This window comes from Pristis pectinata, chromosome 4 (assembly GCF_009764475.1).
Source record: "Pristis pectinata isolate sPriPec2 chromosome 4, sPriPec2.1.pri, whole genome shotgun sequence".
Lineage (NCBI taxonomy): Eukaryota > Metazoa > Chordata > Chondrichthyes > Rhinopristiformes > Pristidae > Pristis > Pristis pectinata.
The window spans coordinates 48254271-48271662 of record NC_067408.1 but is presented as its reverse complement, the minus strand read 5'-3'; the positions used below and the strand labels follow the sequence as shown (position 1 = coordinate 48271662).

The window sequence follows — 17392 nt, the reverse complement described above, 5'->3', positions numbered from 1 at the left end:
ATCTCATTGGGAGAATTTGGATATTTCAGTTAGTTGGATTGGCAATATTACTTTGTTCATTTTTTGCTGGTTTTTCAATAGTGCGAGCATGAAATTACAGTGCATTTGAAAATTGTTCTTACTTCCAGGAAGGCTGGAAACCTTCTCTCCTCTCTTATGATCCAAAGTGAAACTAATTTGGCAAATTATCAGTGGGAATGAGACAACATGGGAAAAAACATCATCACATTTAAAATAATGGGACCTTCCCAGCTGAAGTATGGCATTTGCAAGGTTCTGTTTGGATATAATATGAATTAAACTCTTGGTGGGTCTTACCTTTGAGACATGCGTCACAGGTCGTAGCATGACACCATGCCTTATCCTTTCCATCATTTCATTCACTGCTTTCACTTTCACATCATCAATACCTGTCTGGTCTAAAAAAAACATTGACAAATGGAGACAATATAACAAAAAGCCCAGTAATCTTACGCACAGCCACACTTGTCCCCAGGCTGGATTCCCTTGTTACATTTGTCAAGAGAACCTGTAACAGTGAGATACCTAGGACTTTCCCACATCAGCTAAATGTATGAGAAGGTCTCAAATTGCCACATATATATGAACCCGCATCACCCTCCACCTCCCAGTTCCCACCATACAAATCTGTAACCAAGGAAGCTGAGTGTGCTCAGTGAATATTATAGTGAGAAGGGGTAGAGAACAGTGATGTTAAATTGCAAACTTCGTATGGGGCATTTTTCCTGTCTTTACAAAGTTTCTTGCATTAAAAATACAATCTGTGGAGCAGAGCAGCTGAGAATTGAACCACAGCAAATTTATTTTACTTGACACTGGCTAACTTGCTCCTTATCTGCCTGGCAGAAAACTAATGGAATTGGATTGGCTGTTCCTTTCACATCATGCCCAAAATCTGTGGGAAGTAAAATTGGTCAAGGTGTAAATGGGCCGGCAGAGTGAAACCTGCTCGCTACGCAATGAATGGATTGTCCTAAAAATGCCAGGTTTAGGAGGGAGCTGAAGATTTGGTTTTAACTGATGGTGTTGTTGACATTGCTGAGCATTGAGACCCACATCTCACGATGCATAATGTGAGCCTGATTACTTACTGTTGCTAGGTTCAGGTTTTGGCTGTGTCTTGGAGTTCTTGGATGATCGCCGCACAATAGCAATGAGGGAACTGTAAGAGATAGAATTTGAAAATCACCTCTCCAAAGATACAATCAGAACGTTCCAAACTGCCTGGTCTTCAGTCCTATACTTGCTAAAGTACCTCTATGGTTAATGACTTGTTCAAATATTTCCTTTGATAGTCTCATTCTTTACTGTCTTTCATTCTTATAATTCTTCTGGCATGGCACTCTTCTTTGCTCCAGGTTCAAGGTACCCAAAACAATCTACCTGGCATACAAGTAGCTTAGCCAATTGTTCATTAAAGCTGACTGGTCCACATCAAGCTCGACCATGTCTGTGTCTCCTCACTCTTCCAATACTTTAAGACAATCTTGGTGGTCAAGGATAATCCGAAAATCCTCTTCTTCACTGACTCCTCACACCCCTATCCGTCATCATCTTCACCCTGGCTTCTAACAGCAAGTGTGAGGAGTTAATAGATTTAATTGTCATCATCCATTCAGATGCCTTTATTGTTTTCCCTCTGTGCGTTGCCCACCAAGCTAATCCACCCCTAGGTTCCCCCGAACCTCATTTCACCCCTCGCTTTCCAGTGCACTCCGTATACCTACTCTTGATGATGTGGCCTACCTCCTGTTCCTACTCCTTCAATCCTATTCCCACTTCTAAGCAGCAAAAGATTCTAGGAACATACCTTATTGGGTTGCAACGTGTGGCTGGAAGAGGAGGGGGTGGGGGAGGAGGAGGTGGGGGAGGAGGAGGTGGGGGTGGGGTTGGTGGGGGAGGTGGAGGAGAGGCCGTGGCTGGAGCTGATTCAGTCACTTGGAACTTCAATTTCTCCTTTAATTCTTTCACTGCAGAAAGACATTAATATGCATTTTAGTCCTTAGAGCAATTCTTGCTGATCTCAATCTGTGGTGGTGGTGTACGTATTACAGAAAAGTCCAGGTTCTTCTACACTTTCTTCCTGGAGCCAGCGGTAGAAGTTCTGCTGCCTCAACAACAGCAGCAACTTTTAGTACATGATGCCTTAAACATCCAGTGGCACCACTGAGCAGTACATAGCACTAAGTTACACAGGGAAATATTAGGATAGACCACTAAAGTGTTGGATAATGGGTTCTGTTTTAAGAAGCATCTTCAGGAAATTTGGAGAAGTGGAAAGGTAGTGAGATTTGGGGCAGGATTTCCAGAGCATAGACTCTTAGTAGCAGAAGGTGCAGCCATACCTTGTGTCATGGTGAACAAGGAGGGTGTGCCAGAAGCTAGAACTGATGCACATAGATCTGGGGTGGGCTGGATGAGGGGGAGTTGGAGGAGGATTAAAGCTGAATGAGGTTACAGAGATATGATGGAGGGATTTGAACACAAGGATGAGAATTTTAAGACAACATGCTCTAGGACCTGGCATCACTAAGGACTGCATTGCCTTGGATCTGTCTCTGGAAAATCCTGGCAGGTGTTTATAGCTCGTCAACTTTAAAACGGTAGGTAACATTTTTAGATTATCTTGTTTGAGACATTTAAAACCTGTTCAAATAGATCTAATTTAAAAAATTAAAACTAATGAAAAATTAACAAATTATTTAAAAATTATAGTAAGTAAAGCACTTAACTACACTCACCTTTTTTCATTGGGTTGGCAATCTTATTTAAACAAATAGCCCAATGTAGCCAGCCATCCCTGTGCAGTGTATCCAGGCCTCCTCTTCAGTGAATCACTGCACTGCTGCTGGGCTCAGTGATAAGTCCAGGTGCAGAACAGATACCTAGATGTACCAGGATCTGACCTTCAATACAACTTGGACCTCCACATTTGATTGCTTACACAAGGAAGTCTAAAACATTCAGAGGCACAGATGGCTAGAGTTTCCCTTAGAACTGTTAGTTATCAGTCAGCTTAAGCATTTGGCTGATGGGAAGGACGACTTGGAATGAAGTATAATATGGGCACCAGAGTTTTACATGAGTTAAGTGTATGAAGCATGGAGGACGGAAGGACAGCCAGGGGAACATTGTAATAGTCAAGTCTAGATGACAAAGTGATGGCTAAAGGTTTCAATGAAAGAATAGCTGAAGCAGAACGGTGTTGTGTGATGTCACACAGATAGGTGGGTGGTGGACGTGGGGATGGAGTTCATTTCAAGGACAAGTAGGGTGCGCATCAATAACATTTCATGGGCAGGTACAGAAAATAATCAGAAGGCTAATAGAATATATCTAGAGTTCAAGGAGGTAGAAGATATGCAACAGTCTTACAAAATTTTGTTAACATCACATGTCAATTACTGGGCAGCAAATCTTGGAGTTGGTGCAGTGTGTATTTACCAACACAATACCTGGAGTCCAAGGGTTAAATTACAAGAAGCAATAACACAAGCTGCAAGCATAGCCTGGGCTTCCGGTCTCCTGTTATGTTTGTTCATTTTCCCAGTATTACAATGATCTCCCTATCCTTGTCCTCCTTCACCATTTCAAATGAAGCTCACCTAAGCAAGAGGAACACCTTATCATCTTGTGACTAGGCACAACAGTCTTCCAGACTTGACACCAAGTTGAACAATTTCAGATAATAACTGTTTTCGGTTTTCAGGTTTTTAACATTCAATATTCATTCTGCTTCTTCCATTGACATCTCCTTCTGACATTTTGTATTTTCACTGATCCACTGCCATCTCTACCCTAGCACTAATATCTTTTTTGACATTTACCCTCTCTCTTGGTCAGGGATGGCTGTGAAATACATCGAGCAGTCTGTTTTCTCTAAAGATTAAGACATCACGGGGAAACATGGGATTCACCAACAGGAAAATCTTATCAATGGTGCTGAGGTCGAGAGGGTTGACAGCTTCAAGTTCCTTGGAGTGAACATCACCAATAGCCTGTCTTGGTCCAACTGCATAGATGCCATATCCAAGAAAGTGCACCAGCATCTCTACTTACTTTAGAAGCTAAAGAAATTCAGCATGTCCCTGTTGACCCTCATCAATTTTTATCAATACGCCATAGAACGCATCCTATCCAGATGATTCATGGCTTGGTATGACAACTGCTCTTCCCAAGACCGCAAGAAACCGCAGATAGTTGTGGATACAGCTCAGGACATTACGAAAACCAGCCTCCCCTCCATGGACTCTGTCTACACTTCTCGCTGCCTTGGTAAAGCAGCCAACATAATCAAATACCCCACCCACCCTGGACATTCTCTCTTCTTCCCCCTCCCATTGAGCAGAAGATACAAAAGCCTGAAAGCACGTACCACCAGACTCAAGGACAGATTTAATCCCACTGTTATGAGACTATTGAATGGTTCCCTAGTACGAAAAAATGGACTCTTGACCTCACAATCTACCTCATTATGGCCTTCCACTTTATTGTCTGCCTGTACTGCACTTTCTTTGTAACTGTAATACTTTATTCTTTTCCTTTGTACTACCTCAGTGTACTGATGCGATGAAATGATCTGTATGGATGGCATGCAAAACAAAATTTTTCACTGTACCTCAATACATGTGACAATAATAAATGGATTTACCAATTTAATTTAATTTTAATTTCTGATGATCTGTATTGAGGTTATGGAAACACTTGCTGTTGAGCAAATTGTCCTGGTTATTAAGGAGACCCTAAAGGGCACATGATTACTGTCAGTGGCATGCTACACTCAGGGGAAACGCTGACAAATCCCAGTGCCTCAGATGCCACCTCTTCCTCACCAAAACGACCAGGGTGACCTCTACAATGCAGCAGTATGTAACAAGGTGTGAGACATGGGAGAGATCTGCTGTGGCTGCTGCAAATGATACTGTGAAAAAGAAGATGGGACTAGGGAAACCTTGATCTTGATGGAGTGAGCAGCCTGGGCTTGCAGTAAGTCACAAAGCTCTTGGAAAACCTGAGGCTGTGAACACATTGTTCTTCAGGGACTTCCAAGTGAGATGTGATGTTGCTGAAGACTCTCTGTGAGTAGGTTCTTCTGAGATGGGCATATCTATGCCTCTTGCCCTGATGTCCCCAACCCATCCTATGTGGCCATCATTGCCATGGTGCTGGAGTGTGGCCAGTGATGTCACTACTCAGGCGCCCATAGAATTAGTATCTCAGCACCTGAATGCTGGAGAAAGCACTCCCTGTCAGTTGTAGCACTTCCTGAAGATTTTCAAAAGTGTTTGATCAGCCTGCAGTGAGTTCTAAAGGGCTTAGTGTCCCTTTAAAATCAGGAACAATGCAACAAAGTAGTACAATCAGGATGAAAGTAATTTAAATTTCTGACCAACAGTGATGTTGCTACCATTCTGTCTCTTCTAACCTACCCTTCTGAACTTGCAGCATGCCATCAACCCCAAAATTGTTGTTTACATCAGAACTGCCAGCTCTGCTGTAGGACTTCCATCTGTAATATTGGCTCAGTTTATCTCTCATCACTTGCATGGGAATTTCCTGCAGCTCTGCATTTCACAGCTTTTATACTCCCTTGCAAATATTTAGTTACTTTCATCAACAACTAATCATCACAGCAAACTTGGCCCTGGAGTTATTCCCTCTGTCCTATCTGTCCATTATGCACCCTCTCTGTAACTTAATACTAATGTTTTCTCACTTTCCTAGCTCTGTCAAAAGGACTTTGACCTGAAACGTTGTAGGAATATTGCATAAAGGTGACAAATGATCATCCATTGATATCACTCCTGGTCATTTTAAATATGTACAGTTTCCATTTAATTTCAATAGAAATAATGTCGAAGCTGTAATTGGACAAGGTTTCTCAGTTACTTGAAGGTCACTAATCAGGGACATCGGTCATAAACAATACGGCTGCCACATCTTCTATATTATAACTATGTCCTTTAAATATATTCATTTGGCTGTAAAGCACCTTGAGTCATTCCTCATCTTTGAAAAACACTTATAGATGCAAATTATTTCTGCACCTTCGTCCTCCAGCTCATGGTTCCTCCGTTCCATATCTTGTGCTCGTTGTTCTGTCTCCCGTCTCTCCTCCTCAACCATCTCCAGCTGTTTCTGCAGCATACCCAGTTCCTTCTGCAGCGCTGAGTCATTTAGATGGGATTCCAGCTCTTGAATCTGTAGAGGAAAGTCTTGGAAATTATTCCCATTCTGTAACACAGAAGCACTAAGTACTCATGCTGCCTTCAGCTGGTGCTGTACAAATTGCTAGTTCAGGGCCAGATAGCTCACATTGGTTTCCAACTGGGCTATAGTACAGTAGCTCTGTCAAGAGTGTCTTATCCAATTCTGGCCCACCAAAATGCAAATAAAAATGCTTTCACTGCTTCTCAGAATAAGTGCCTGTCTCTGTAACATTGCTACATGCTGTTTTCCTTGGAACAACTCTCCCCTTTAAGTAATCCTTACTTAGACTGAGGGCCTGGCAAAGGAGGGACTCAGCTGTGACTGCCAACCCAATTGACAGGGCAACATCATATCCAAATCTTATTGCCCCACATTACCGAGTAACTAAAAATAAAAGTTGGCAAAATTTATTGTTTCATTAGCACGAGCCTTGTCCATCTTGAGTCTAATGTTGATCTCAACTATTTAATAACGGCGGTTGGTCACTTTGCCATCTCTGATCAAATGGCTTAATATGAGAGAGAAAAAAAATCCCATAGGGACATATCTCTGCTTATAACATGGGATTCAATGGGAAAAGGAGGTTTTTGTCACAAAAAATTGTGATACGGATGGTTTTCTAGGATTGCAATTTTTCCGTATGGTAATTCTGCAAGCTCTTGCTACAGAATAAACTTTCCAGTTAGTGTTACACTGTTAATGAAGCAGTTATACTGCATGACTCTCCTGTCCAACATATCACACAAAGTCTGCACACATAGATACACAGAGTACATTATGCCCTTGCATATAAGTACACAACCTTGATACTTCTTTGGTTGATGGACACATTAGAATGTATTTTGGTTAATCAGTATCCCTCTTAATGGTGATAATAACTGAAAGACAGGAAGGATGCAGGGAGGATAGTTTAGCAGTTAGAACAAAAGAAATAGCAATAAGAGTAGGTCATATATCTCCTAAAAATAGCACCCACTGTTCTAGGGAGAGTTCCAAAGAATCACAACTGTTTGAGAGAAGAAACTTCTCCTCACCTCAAGCTCTTTAGCTTAGAAATTCATTTTCACAATTCCAAAATAAGTGGCCAAACCTGCAGCACTAAATTGTGCACGTTTCTGGGTCTCTTGTTATGGGTCGGGAAACTTGACTCCTGATTTTTTGGTGGGATTTGGTCTGGCCCTAAAACCTTCCTGGATGTGGAACATCCCAAAATGACATTAACAGTTGTGCAACACCCAAAATGTGTCTGTAGTGAGATTTTCAACTTCACGTCTGATAACTTCGGTTGTTACTTACTTTCCGAACAATCAAGTGTTTTCTGTCAAAGCATGCTGTTTATACAACCAACATTCAAACTGCTTCCTAAAAATCAGATTTCAATCCTGTTTGGTGCGTGAAACGTTTGGAGTGTATAGTGGAAATGCTCTCTTGGATCTCCCTAAAAATTTCACAAATCACAGTATTTCAAACTGGTTAAAGGTACGTTTAAAATAGCATGCAGTATCATGTACGAAAAGGGACCCAGCAGTTCTCTGGGTGCTGTGTGAATGCTCACAGCAATAACATTGTTGTTACACTGAGCACTACGAAAGGTGTCAGATCTTAAAGGAGCACTGCCCACAACAACCATCAAACAGCTATGTAAAAGGCTGCCCTCGGGATGACGGAAAATGAGGGGAAAAGAATGTTCAAAAATTGCACCAAAAAGCTCCAATTTATGAGGATTTACATGTGACTTGAGGTACCATCAGCTGCACGAACGACGCTGGGAAAATGTTGCTTCTCTGTGAAATGTGCACAGAGGTTCCTGGGACAGTTTCATGATTTCACTTGGAAATGGTCGATATCTTGAGTAAAATTGCTTTTATGTGTGATCCATGCTTGAAAAATGGGGTCTGAGGATCCAGTTTTGATCTCTTTGTCCTCAGTGAAATTAATGATACCCTATCATCTCAAATATAACCTGACGTAGGAGCCTAGACTACTTTGCTTGTGGGGGTCAGAGTCATGGTCAGTCTCAGCTTCCTAGCCTCAGGACCATTCCAGGCTGCTGCTGTTGATACCAACCACATTTCACAGTTTGCTGCTCACTACTGCAATAGGGAGGTCATTCAAACCCTATACCACTTTGAGCTAGAAATTCCTCAATGACAGGGTAGCACATTGATGCAGGCGGTGCAGCTGCTGCCCCACAATGCTAGAGACCCAGGTTCAATTCTGATCTCAGATGTTATCTGTGCAGAGCTTGCATGTTCTCCCTGTGACTGTGTGGGTTTCCTCCAAGTGCTCCGGTTTCCTCCCACATCCCAAAGACGTGCCAATTGGTAGATTAATTGGCAAATGTAAATTGCCCCTAGTGTGTAGGTGAGTGGTAGAATCGGGGGGGAGTTGATGAGGATGTGAGGAGAATAAATAAAAGGGATTAATGTAGGATTAGTATAAATGGGTGGTCAACGGACTCAGTTGGCCGAATGGCCTGTTTCCATGCCGTATATTTCTATTATTCTATAATATTTTTTCGACATCAAAAGAGCATTATGTGTCTCCCTAATGTTGCTTCAGAAAGCTGTGAAACAATTATGATATTCCACTGGGTGGTTTATAAATAGCATTGTCATGTTCCCTTTTGTAACACCAATCTATTTTCCTTAACCACACAGTACCCTTCCAGCTACTGGAGAGTGATGATTACTTGGAAGTGCCAGCACCAGTTTTTCCAGAGGGCAATGATTGTATTCTCAGTGAAAGGGTACTGTAGAGACAGATGAATAATCTTTAGAGTTCAGCTACCTGAACAATATAAACAACACTTTGGGAAGACTAATAAGGATAAGGCACACACAATGAATGGTAGGCCCTAGGCAGTACTGAGGAACAAAGGGACCTTGATGTACTAGTCCAAGGATCCCTGAAGGTGGCACCACAGGCAGATAAGGTGATGAAGAAGGCATATGGGATACTACCCTTCGCATCCATCCACTATCAGCTTTAACCTTGCAGTAGACCTTACCTTTGGGACTGGCTATGAGCCAATGTTGCTCATGTTGCTGTGGGGATGTTAATGAGCTCCTAACGCTTGAAGGTTTGGACTTGCAATTGCCACAGACTTTCCAGTTACACATAGAACTGTCAGAAAATCAAATTGATGGGTGATGGGGAAGAGATCACAGATCCAATTGCTTCCAACTTATTTCATGTTAGACAAACTGGTCCAATTTTTTGGTTTAAACACAAATAACACCATGCACCTTGCTATATATGTTCATGTACACAGTCAAAATGACTCTTCATGTTTGACCGAGAGGAACTGATATGCTGTTCCTGCTACTTAAATCATTGCTTAAGTCAACGCAATTTGGCCCATTCAATGTCCTCATTGGGAACTGATGGGTCTGCATCAGCCACACCCAGGTTTCAAGCTCTGATATTACTTTGTGAGGTGAGAGATCAAAGAAAAGCGATTGAGTGGCACCCAAGTCACTACCTTTAATTGATGCTGAAGCCGCTCCTCCTCCAAGGTCTTGGTGATGGTGGCCACCTCCTCCAGTGCTTTGAGCAGCTGCATGCTGGGATCTACCTGCTGCAGTAGGATTGCGCTCTGCCGATTCACCTCCTTCTGCTTAATCAGCATCTGAAACAAGATCAAAATACAATAAAGGGTGGCCTTCCCCACTCCCTTCTGCTCCTGCCACTCTTACCCTGACATTTCTCCTCACTGCAAAACCATACCAGACAAACATCAATCTAATACAGAGAACTACACACAGAAGTGCCTAGCCAATTTCCCAATGGCTGCTATTTGACTGGGAAATAATCGCTAGCTCAATCCATCTGAGGGATAATCTATAAATTGAGCAAGAAACGTGTGTGCAAATGTGTAAAATTTCTAGGGAAAGCTTTTTGTGAATGACAAACTACCTACCATGCTATTTGGTAATGTGAATGCAATTGGCTGGTGATATCTGATTCAGGAGTACAGACTGGGTTGGAGATATTGAAAGCAAAGAAATATTTGACACAACAGAGGAAACTAAACTTCTGGGAGATGGTGCAGCAACAGTAGGAGTTCCATGTGAAAAGAGAGCTGATACTGAGGCAAAGAAAGTCATTATTGCAGGGAAGAAATATTGAGGGTAATTGTAGTGTTAGGAATGATCTTGATCTCAACACTTGGATCTTGTCCTCATTCTAGTCAATAAGCTAGTCTAGTACAAAGATAATAGCTATGTTTTAGCTCCTGATGTGTCTTTTACCAAAGTATTCTTGAACTTTAAATGGCTTTGTTTGGACAGAAAATGAAATATCCTTATTAAAACTACAGTTCTAGTTACATTTGCTAATTTGCTATAAGTAAACACTACCAATTTGAAAGCTACAGGTTATCTGCAGTTAAATTAGATTGTGGAAAATGGGCCAGGCACAATCCTTTGTTCCTTAATGCTCAGTTCTGGAAGAGTGGAAGAAGAACAAAAGTGGAGGGGTGGCTATGAGAGGGAGAGTAATAAATGGGAGGGGGTGGGCTGTTTCAGTTCAGAGTGAATTTTGAGTTAGGCTTTGCTCTGCATTCAGAATTACTGAAGGAGTTGAGAGAAAGTAATTTGGAGGGCTATAGGGAAAGATCAGTGAAATGGGACTGAACTGAAGGACACAGCATGGCCTTAATAGCCCCCTGTGACATAACAATTCTATAGGAAATCTGAAAGCTTTGTAGAAACAGCTCAGAGACCTGAGGACAAAGTAGAAGACATTGAAGAACGTAGATAATCATGGTCACAGTTATGTTGTCTGAAATAAGTACCTTCCATTCTGCTAGTTCAGCCATTTAAAGCATTTACATGCAATTAAAAATGTTTTCGAATGAATTTGGAATTTATTTCAATAGGCTCAGTTTTTCTTCTGAAACCATTTCCTAATCTAAACTATGCGGTGCAGCAAGGCACTGGGTGCTGAAGAATTTGCCAACTCAATGGAGGGCAACCAAAAAACAAGATTCACAACTGTATTGATACACAAGTTCTGGCAGGAGTCAGTTGAGGTGGTGTTTATCATGATTCATGCCAGAAATGTGTATGTCTTTTTGTATTTGTCAGCTAAGCCTACAGTGAATCACACAATACAATGAGCTTGTCCCCTGGCAGAGGATAAAAGGGATAAAATTACCAAGAAGTGAGAAATGTGCTACAATGCCATAAAAATATTTTGCAAACCCCTCTACTTGATTATAACATGATTACTTAAACAGCATGAAAACACATCACAGCATCCCTTACCAATGACCCCTTTGTGAAAATGATGTTCAGCTCTGTTTTAATTTTAACTAAATAAAGCTTGTCAATCATTTTTTTATGTCTTTTAATGTCTTTAAATGGCCGGTATCTATGATCAAACTCAAACCTCATTGATACTATAGTCTGGTTATGGCTGATGGCAACTGAGTACAGGTTACTTGTCCAAGCACCTGGATATTAGTCCTGTAGTTTAATCACCATGTATTAAGGGTTATTATCTGCAGATGTTTTTAACCACACAGCAATTCTACTGGTCACTACAATTCTCCAGTGAAACATGGTATGAAATGGGTTGGCACAGTTCAATTCCAGTCAGGCAGTGCTATGGAAACAGCATTATCATGTAAATGTGCTTGGCAATATTTTATTTTAAGAGTAAGTAAGGCAGAACATTTGTATACTATTGATGATGCCACATTTTCATGATATGATGCTGCCCAATCAATATAAGTTTTGTCACTCTGGCACACGTCTCTGCAAATGACAAAGAACAGTCCATTCAAGAAAGAATTTTTCTTTATAGAATACCTGTTCATGACCTCAGGTCTTCCCGAAGTACATTACAACCAATGGATTACTTTTGAAAAGTAATCGCTATCGTGCAGAAAGCTTGCACACAGCAAGAGACCTCAGAATTCCCCTGTTACTCAGTAACACTATGAGGACATTTGATATGACTGTCATCTCTCCAAGTTTCTCTCTCCATCTTTATGTTAATCCACGTGTGTTGGTTTGGATGGTGGGTGCTGCTGAGATTATATTTTGAATAATATAATGTCCTCTTGCACCCTTATGTTGTTAGTGTGAAAGGGAACAGGCTGTAATAGCTTTTCAGGTATGTACTGTAATAATATTTCCATTATTCGCTGAAACAAAATAGAGTCATTTTCCATTCTGCAACCTGAAGGGTCAGTGACTCCACATTAATTCTGTGATGGCTTGTTACACACCTTTAATCACTGATGAACATTATTAGTGATTCAAAAATAGTAGCAATATTCTGACTAGACGTTTAACAAACATTGCGTGATTAAGTAGGCTCATCCAACCACATTTAACACAAGAATAGCATCCACAATGTTTAAGTAAAGCCACCTAACCACCATCCAAGAAGTATGCCTTTTCCTGCCTGCCTTTGTACACCTACCTCATGAGCAAAGGATTCCGCCTCCTGCCTCAGGCTCTGTTCCAGATCCAGCTGTTGCCTAAGCTCCTCATACTCCTGGGTAGCCAAAGTGGACACTGGGCCAGGAAACATTGCACAGAGAGGTTATTGTGATCCCATACATCTAGCAGATTTTTTTAGCAAAAATCTAACAGAGATGAAAAGAGGAGGAGGTGGGGGTTTTGGCAGCAGAGGACAGGGCAGGGTCACGACAGGATGGTGATGGGTGGGTGAGCAGAATAAGGCTGAGAATCCTTATGGCCATTTAAAAGCCAATAAGGGTGCTCACAGCACTGATAAAACTGCACAAACTCCTTCCAAATGCTGCTTCATTCTGTGGCATGTTTTCCAAAGGCTCTCTGAAGAGTCTGCCCATTGTCCGAAATGTTGAATTTTATATTAAATATATTGAACATTTTAATTTGGTATGGAACATTTTTCACAAATATATAATCCTAATTTTTCATTTAATCATTGTGTCCTGAAGGATGATTTGCTTCCATTCCGGTTCTGTGAGTTCTGAGGTGGCTGATGAGGCTAAGGTGGAAGTTGCAGTCAGATGGGATGGCTTGTTCCTGACAGCGAGGGCAGTTTATGAGGTGGTGTGCTTCTTCTGCTGTTTACTCAGGGTTTATATATGCTCCAGATACTTGGATGTGAGGTTCAGATATCATCCTAACTGAGTGGTGATGAGCGAGAGGCTCACAGGAAACAGTGGGGTTGTTGCACTTCTTCATGAAAGATTTGAGCACATCCTTGAGTCTTTTCCTCTGCTCTGGTAACTTCTTTCTGTGTCAAAACTCAGAACAGAGTGTCTGTTTGGGAGTCTGGTGTTGGTCATCTTAACGACATGGCCCACCTAAAGTAAATGACTGAGTGCAGGGCCTCAATTCTGCACATATGGGCCTGGGAGAGGAAATATTGGATATACTTTTGTATCCAATAGATTTGGAAGAGTTTGTGGAGACAGTATTAGTGTTATCTCTCCAGTGCCTTGAGATCTCTGCTGCAGGTAGTCCCATTCTCAGAAGCATTTTGGAGGGCAGGGATCACTGCTACCCAGTAGATCACTTGAATAAAGCCGTCAGGGCTAGAATAAGGCAGTAGACCACATTTAACAAGAGAGAAAATATGGTATTATACAACTTCTAGCATAATCTCAGGATTTCTGAAAGCCTTTCACCCCCAACAAAGTACATTTGAAGTCTAGGATTCACCACGACAGTCTAATCACTAAAATTTATAATTGTTTTTCCACTTCATCGCTAGTTGGTGATGAAATTATTTACCTTCTTGCACTAGATCACCCAGGCATATTAACAGGGGAATATTGTGTCCTAGGTACTTAAAAATGCAGAATACATTTTAATATTTAGTCTGTGGGCAACAAGAACATGAACCAAATGCTTGGGCTTTTGTTTTATGTGGGACAGATTCTAATCCAACTCTTATAATGAATTCGCACACACGCACAGACACACACACATTTCACTACTTTAAAACTATATACTCCCTACATTGCAGGAAATTAAGTTTACTTTGATTTGCATTAACTAACAGAATGCACATTTGAGGCAAAAGAGTTTAAAGATAAATTCATGGGCTTTCTGCAGGTCTTCTGGTGAGAGAGCAATGAATCTCCCTGAAAAATGACCAGAAGGCCAATGCCTGGTTTCAAGAAGAAATAGTAAGGTCAAAATCTCGGCCTGTTTTTACGAGGCAAATGGCATGAAACATTGCACAATGACAGTTGGATGTATTAATCAACTTGCTGTGCCATTTTGTTAGAATTGTCTTTAATATGCTCTTTAATAGGAATTATTTTCCGTTCCTCCCTAGGCATCCAAATATGCTCATCCACTGCCTCCAAACTTACTCTTCTAGTATTTCTCTGCCACCGTCTACTCTCTTTGGCCCCATCCCTGTCACCTTCCCCAACCCCTAGCCCCATCCCTGTCACTTCCAATATGCTTGGCTCCATTCCTACCATCTCCAGTCACTCTCCTTGGCTCCAACCCTATCACTTCTACTCACTCCCCTTGACCACATCCCTACCACCCGCTACCCACTCCACTTGGCTCCATCTCTACCACCTTCACCCCATCCCCTTGGCTGCATCCCTACTACCTCTTGCATCAGCCTGTAGTATCATAGACAGATGCATCTGCAACAGATAAACTAGTGGAGACCAGATTGGGGTCGGGGACGGAGGGAAATTCTCTCCTGTTGATTGTCTTACCATCTGCCCACAGTAGTAATCATACCAAATAGTTACTGATTTAAATACTTCTTTCAAGTGATATTCAATGTTAGCTGAGGAAAGGTGGTAGGTGGTATCAGTGGTTTCCTTGTACATATTTGACCTGATGCCATGAGATTTCATTTGGTCCAGAGATAATGTGAAGGAGTTCCAAGGACATTTCTTCCCACAATCCTCTGATTGTACATGATTTTCTGCTGGGTCTATAATTCCACATTGAAAGGATACATCCCGGTTCACTGATAAAGGAGTCCAGGGGATCGATAAAATGTACAATTCGACAGGAGTGACTGCGTCAAACTGTGGGACAGTTCTACTAGTTTTGGACCATGTTCCCAAATGTCAGTGAAAAGGAAAATCAAACCGAAACTGCAGATGCTGTAAATCTGAAATAAGTGAAAAGGACTTTGCAAAGCTGGGTGCATTTTTGTTGTGTGACTAGGTTGCAGCAGGGTTATCTGTTTGATTTAATCTGATTATTCTTTTTAAGTGGCATTTTGATACAATTGAGTGGCTCATTAGGACAGTTCAGGGGGCAATTAGTAGTCAATCACATTGCCGTGGAGCCATGAAGGCTGCACTGAGTAGAAAAGTCAGATTGCTTTCCCTAGAGTGAGTAAGTAAACCAGCTAGAATTTGATGAATTTCATCATCACCACCAGTAGCTTTTTCTTCTCCAGATTTAATGTGCCTAATAATTTAAATTCACAATTGCTGTGCTGGGATTTGACTCATGAGTGGTCATTAATTCCTGCCTCTGTATTATAAATCCAGTAATATAATCAGCACACTACTGTGTCCATACAGAGTAACAGATACAAGTTATAAACTGGCAATTAAACAAGTGCATTTGAAACTATTGTTCCCCAGAACAGTACCAAAATGTTTGAACTCACCCCTGTTGAAACTTTTGATTGTTTTTGTTTGTTTATCCAGCACATTCTGTAGCTCTTCCATCTCAGCTTGTTCTTTCTCCAGCTTAAAAAAATTGCACACACAGGTACACTGATATTAGCTTTGATCCAGTGAAAATATTATATTATTATGAGATTAATTACGGGGATTTGTAGATGTTGCAAACCATCATGACTCATCACACCTATGATGCTCCAATGTATACCTCCACAGACAGTGACAAGGAAGGCCTTCACATCTGAATGCTAAGTGTCCACTCTTAATACTCTATGTTTTCATTTATTCTTACCAAATTCATTAAATGTGTTTATCCACTTGAATTTCTACTGGGAAGATGTTTTGCTAGTTATTTTTTACAAATAATTGGCAAACATGCAGAAGGGGCAATTTTCACTTTGGGTGGTAATGTAAACAGATGACATTCATTTAGCCATCTACCACTTATGTCTCCCAACTTCCACACCTTTTCTGAAAGTACAACTGCTCAGACCTCAGGTAGAGATATCAGTTGGCCCTATTCTCACATATAGAAAGGAACCTACTGGCTTCAGCTGGGTGTCCATTTTGACCAGGAAAGCAGCAGATAGGGTAACATCCCTCTATTTTAACTAAACCCCCAGCACTGCCACATTCTGCCTACTCTTGATTGATACTAAAGGTCCCAGATATTCAAAGTGGGAGGAAAATAATTAGATGGCTTTAGGGCTTTGGATAAATCTAGAGAGGATTATAAAACTAAAGAAATAAACCTTAAAATGATTATTTAATGTAACACCTCAAAGTTCTGAAAGATGAAAGATATTGTTTAAAAACATAATTTGCTTGTAAGGATTATGTCTCTGAGACCTGCAGGTAAGATTAATTTTACAAAAGAGGAAATATCTCTCAAAAGAATGCATATTACATCCATGGACAGAGATTCATCATATTAATATACCCAAAGGGACCACAAATGACCAAAGGAGCACATTATTCATCACAATTCTGACACAGCAGAATGGGTTATGTGAGATCAGGGATTCAAACATACCAGCATTAAACTGAATTAGACTTTGAACATGCCAGGTAGATGTTATTCAAAGGTGCACCTGAGAGTTAATCTTTTACTGTGGTAGGGCGTAAAACTGGTGGTACGAGATCATCTGTCCATTATGCATCTTATCTGTCAGTGTATAAATGAAGACCAATCTACTGCCTTCTGCTTCCCAAACCATTGGATCTTTATGCCACACAGAGGAGTCTAACTTAAATTAAGCTTGCCAGTTGTGGGCAGTGAGAGAAACTTCATTCTAATTCAGTGGTGCTATGTTGATGGGATGCACTTAAAAAATCTTTGTGACAAAAAGGTTTTTTGATTCTGCCAGTGTTGGTTCAAGTCTAGAGACTTTTTAATGTTCAGTATTTTCATGCAGCTAAGTACGTTGGGATGAATAAATTCATGGACTATGCTTGTTTGTCTGTCCTCTTTGACAGCGAACAACGGATTAACAATATGTGCATCTTAAAAGGAGTATCTGTTGGATAGACTGAAGT

The 17392-nt window shown here is 41.0% G+C and overlaps 1 protein-coding gene across 1 annotated transcript in view; it reads right to left on the bottom strand.

Annotated features, from left to right (window-relative positions):
- shtn3 (shootin 3) overlaps positions 1-17392 on the bottom strand; it is a 107829-nt gene that overhangs the window by 23317 nt on the left and 67120 nt on the right. Inside the window, exons 6-12 of the mRNA XM_052014265.1 lie at positions 15841-15922; positions 12667-12761; positions 9716-9862; positions 6069-6222; positions 1832-1991; positions 1113-1183; positions 319-419 (exon numbers count right to left, since the gene is read on the bottom strand). Coding sequence (XP_051870225.1) covers positions 319-419; positions 1113-1183; positions 1832-1991; positions 6069-6222; positions 9716-9862; positions 12667-12761; positions 15841-15922 — 810 coding nt within the window. The remainder of the gene's footprint in view (positions 1-318; positions 420-1112; positions 1184-1831; positions 1992-6068; positions 6223-9715; positions 9863-12666; positions 12762-15840; positions 15923-17392) is intronic.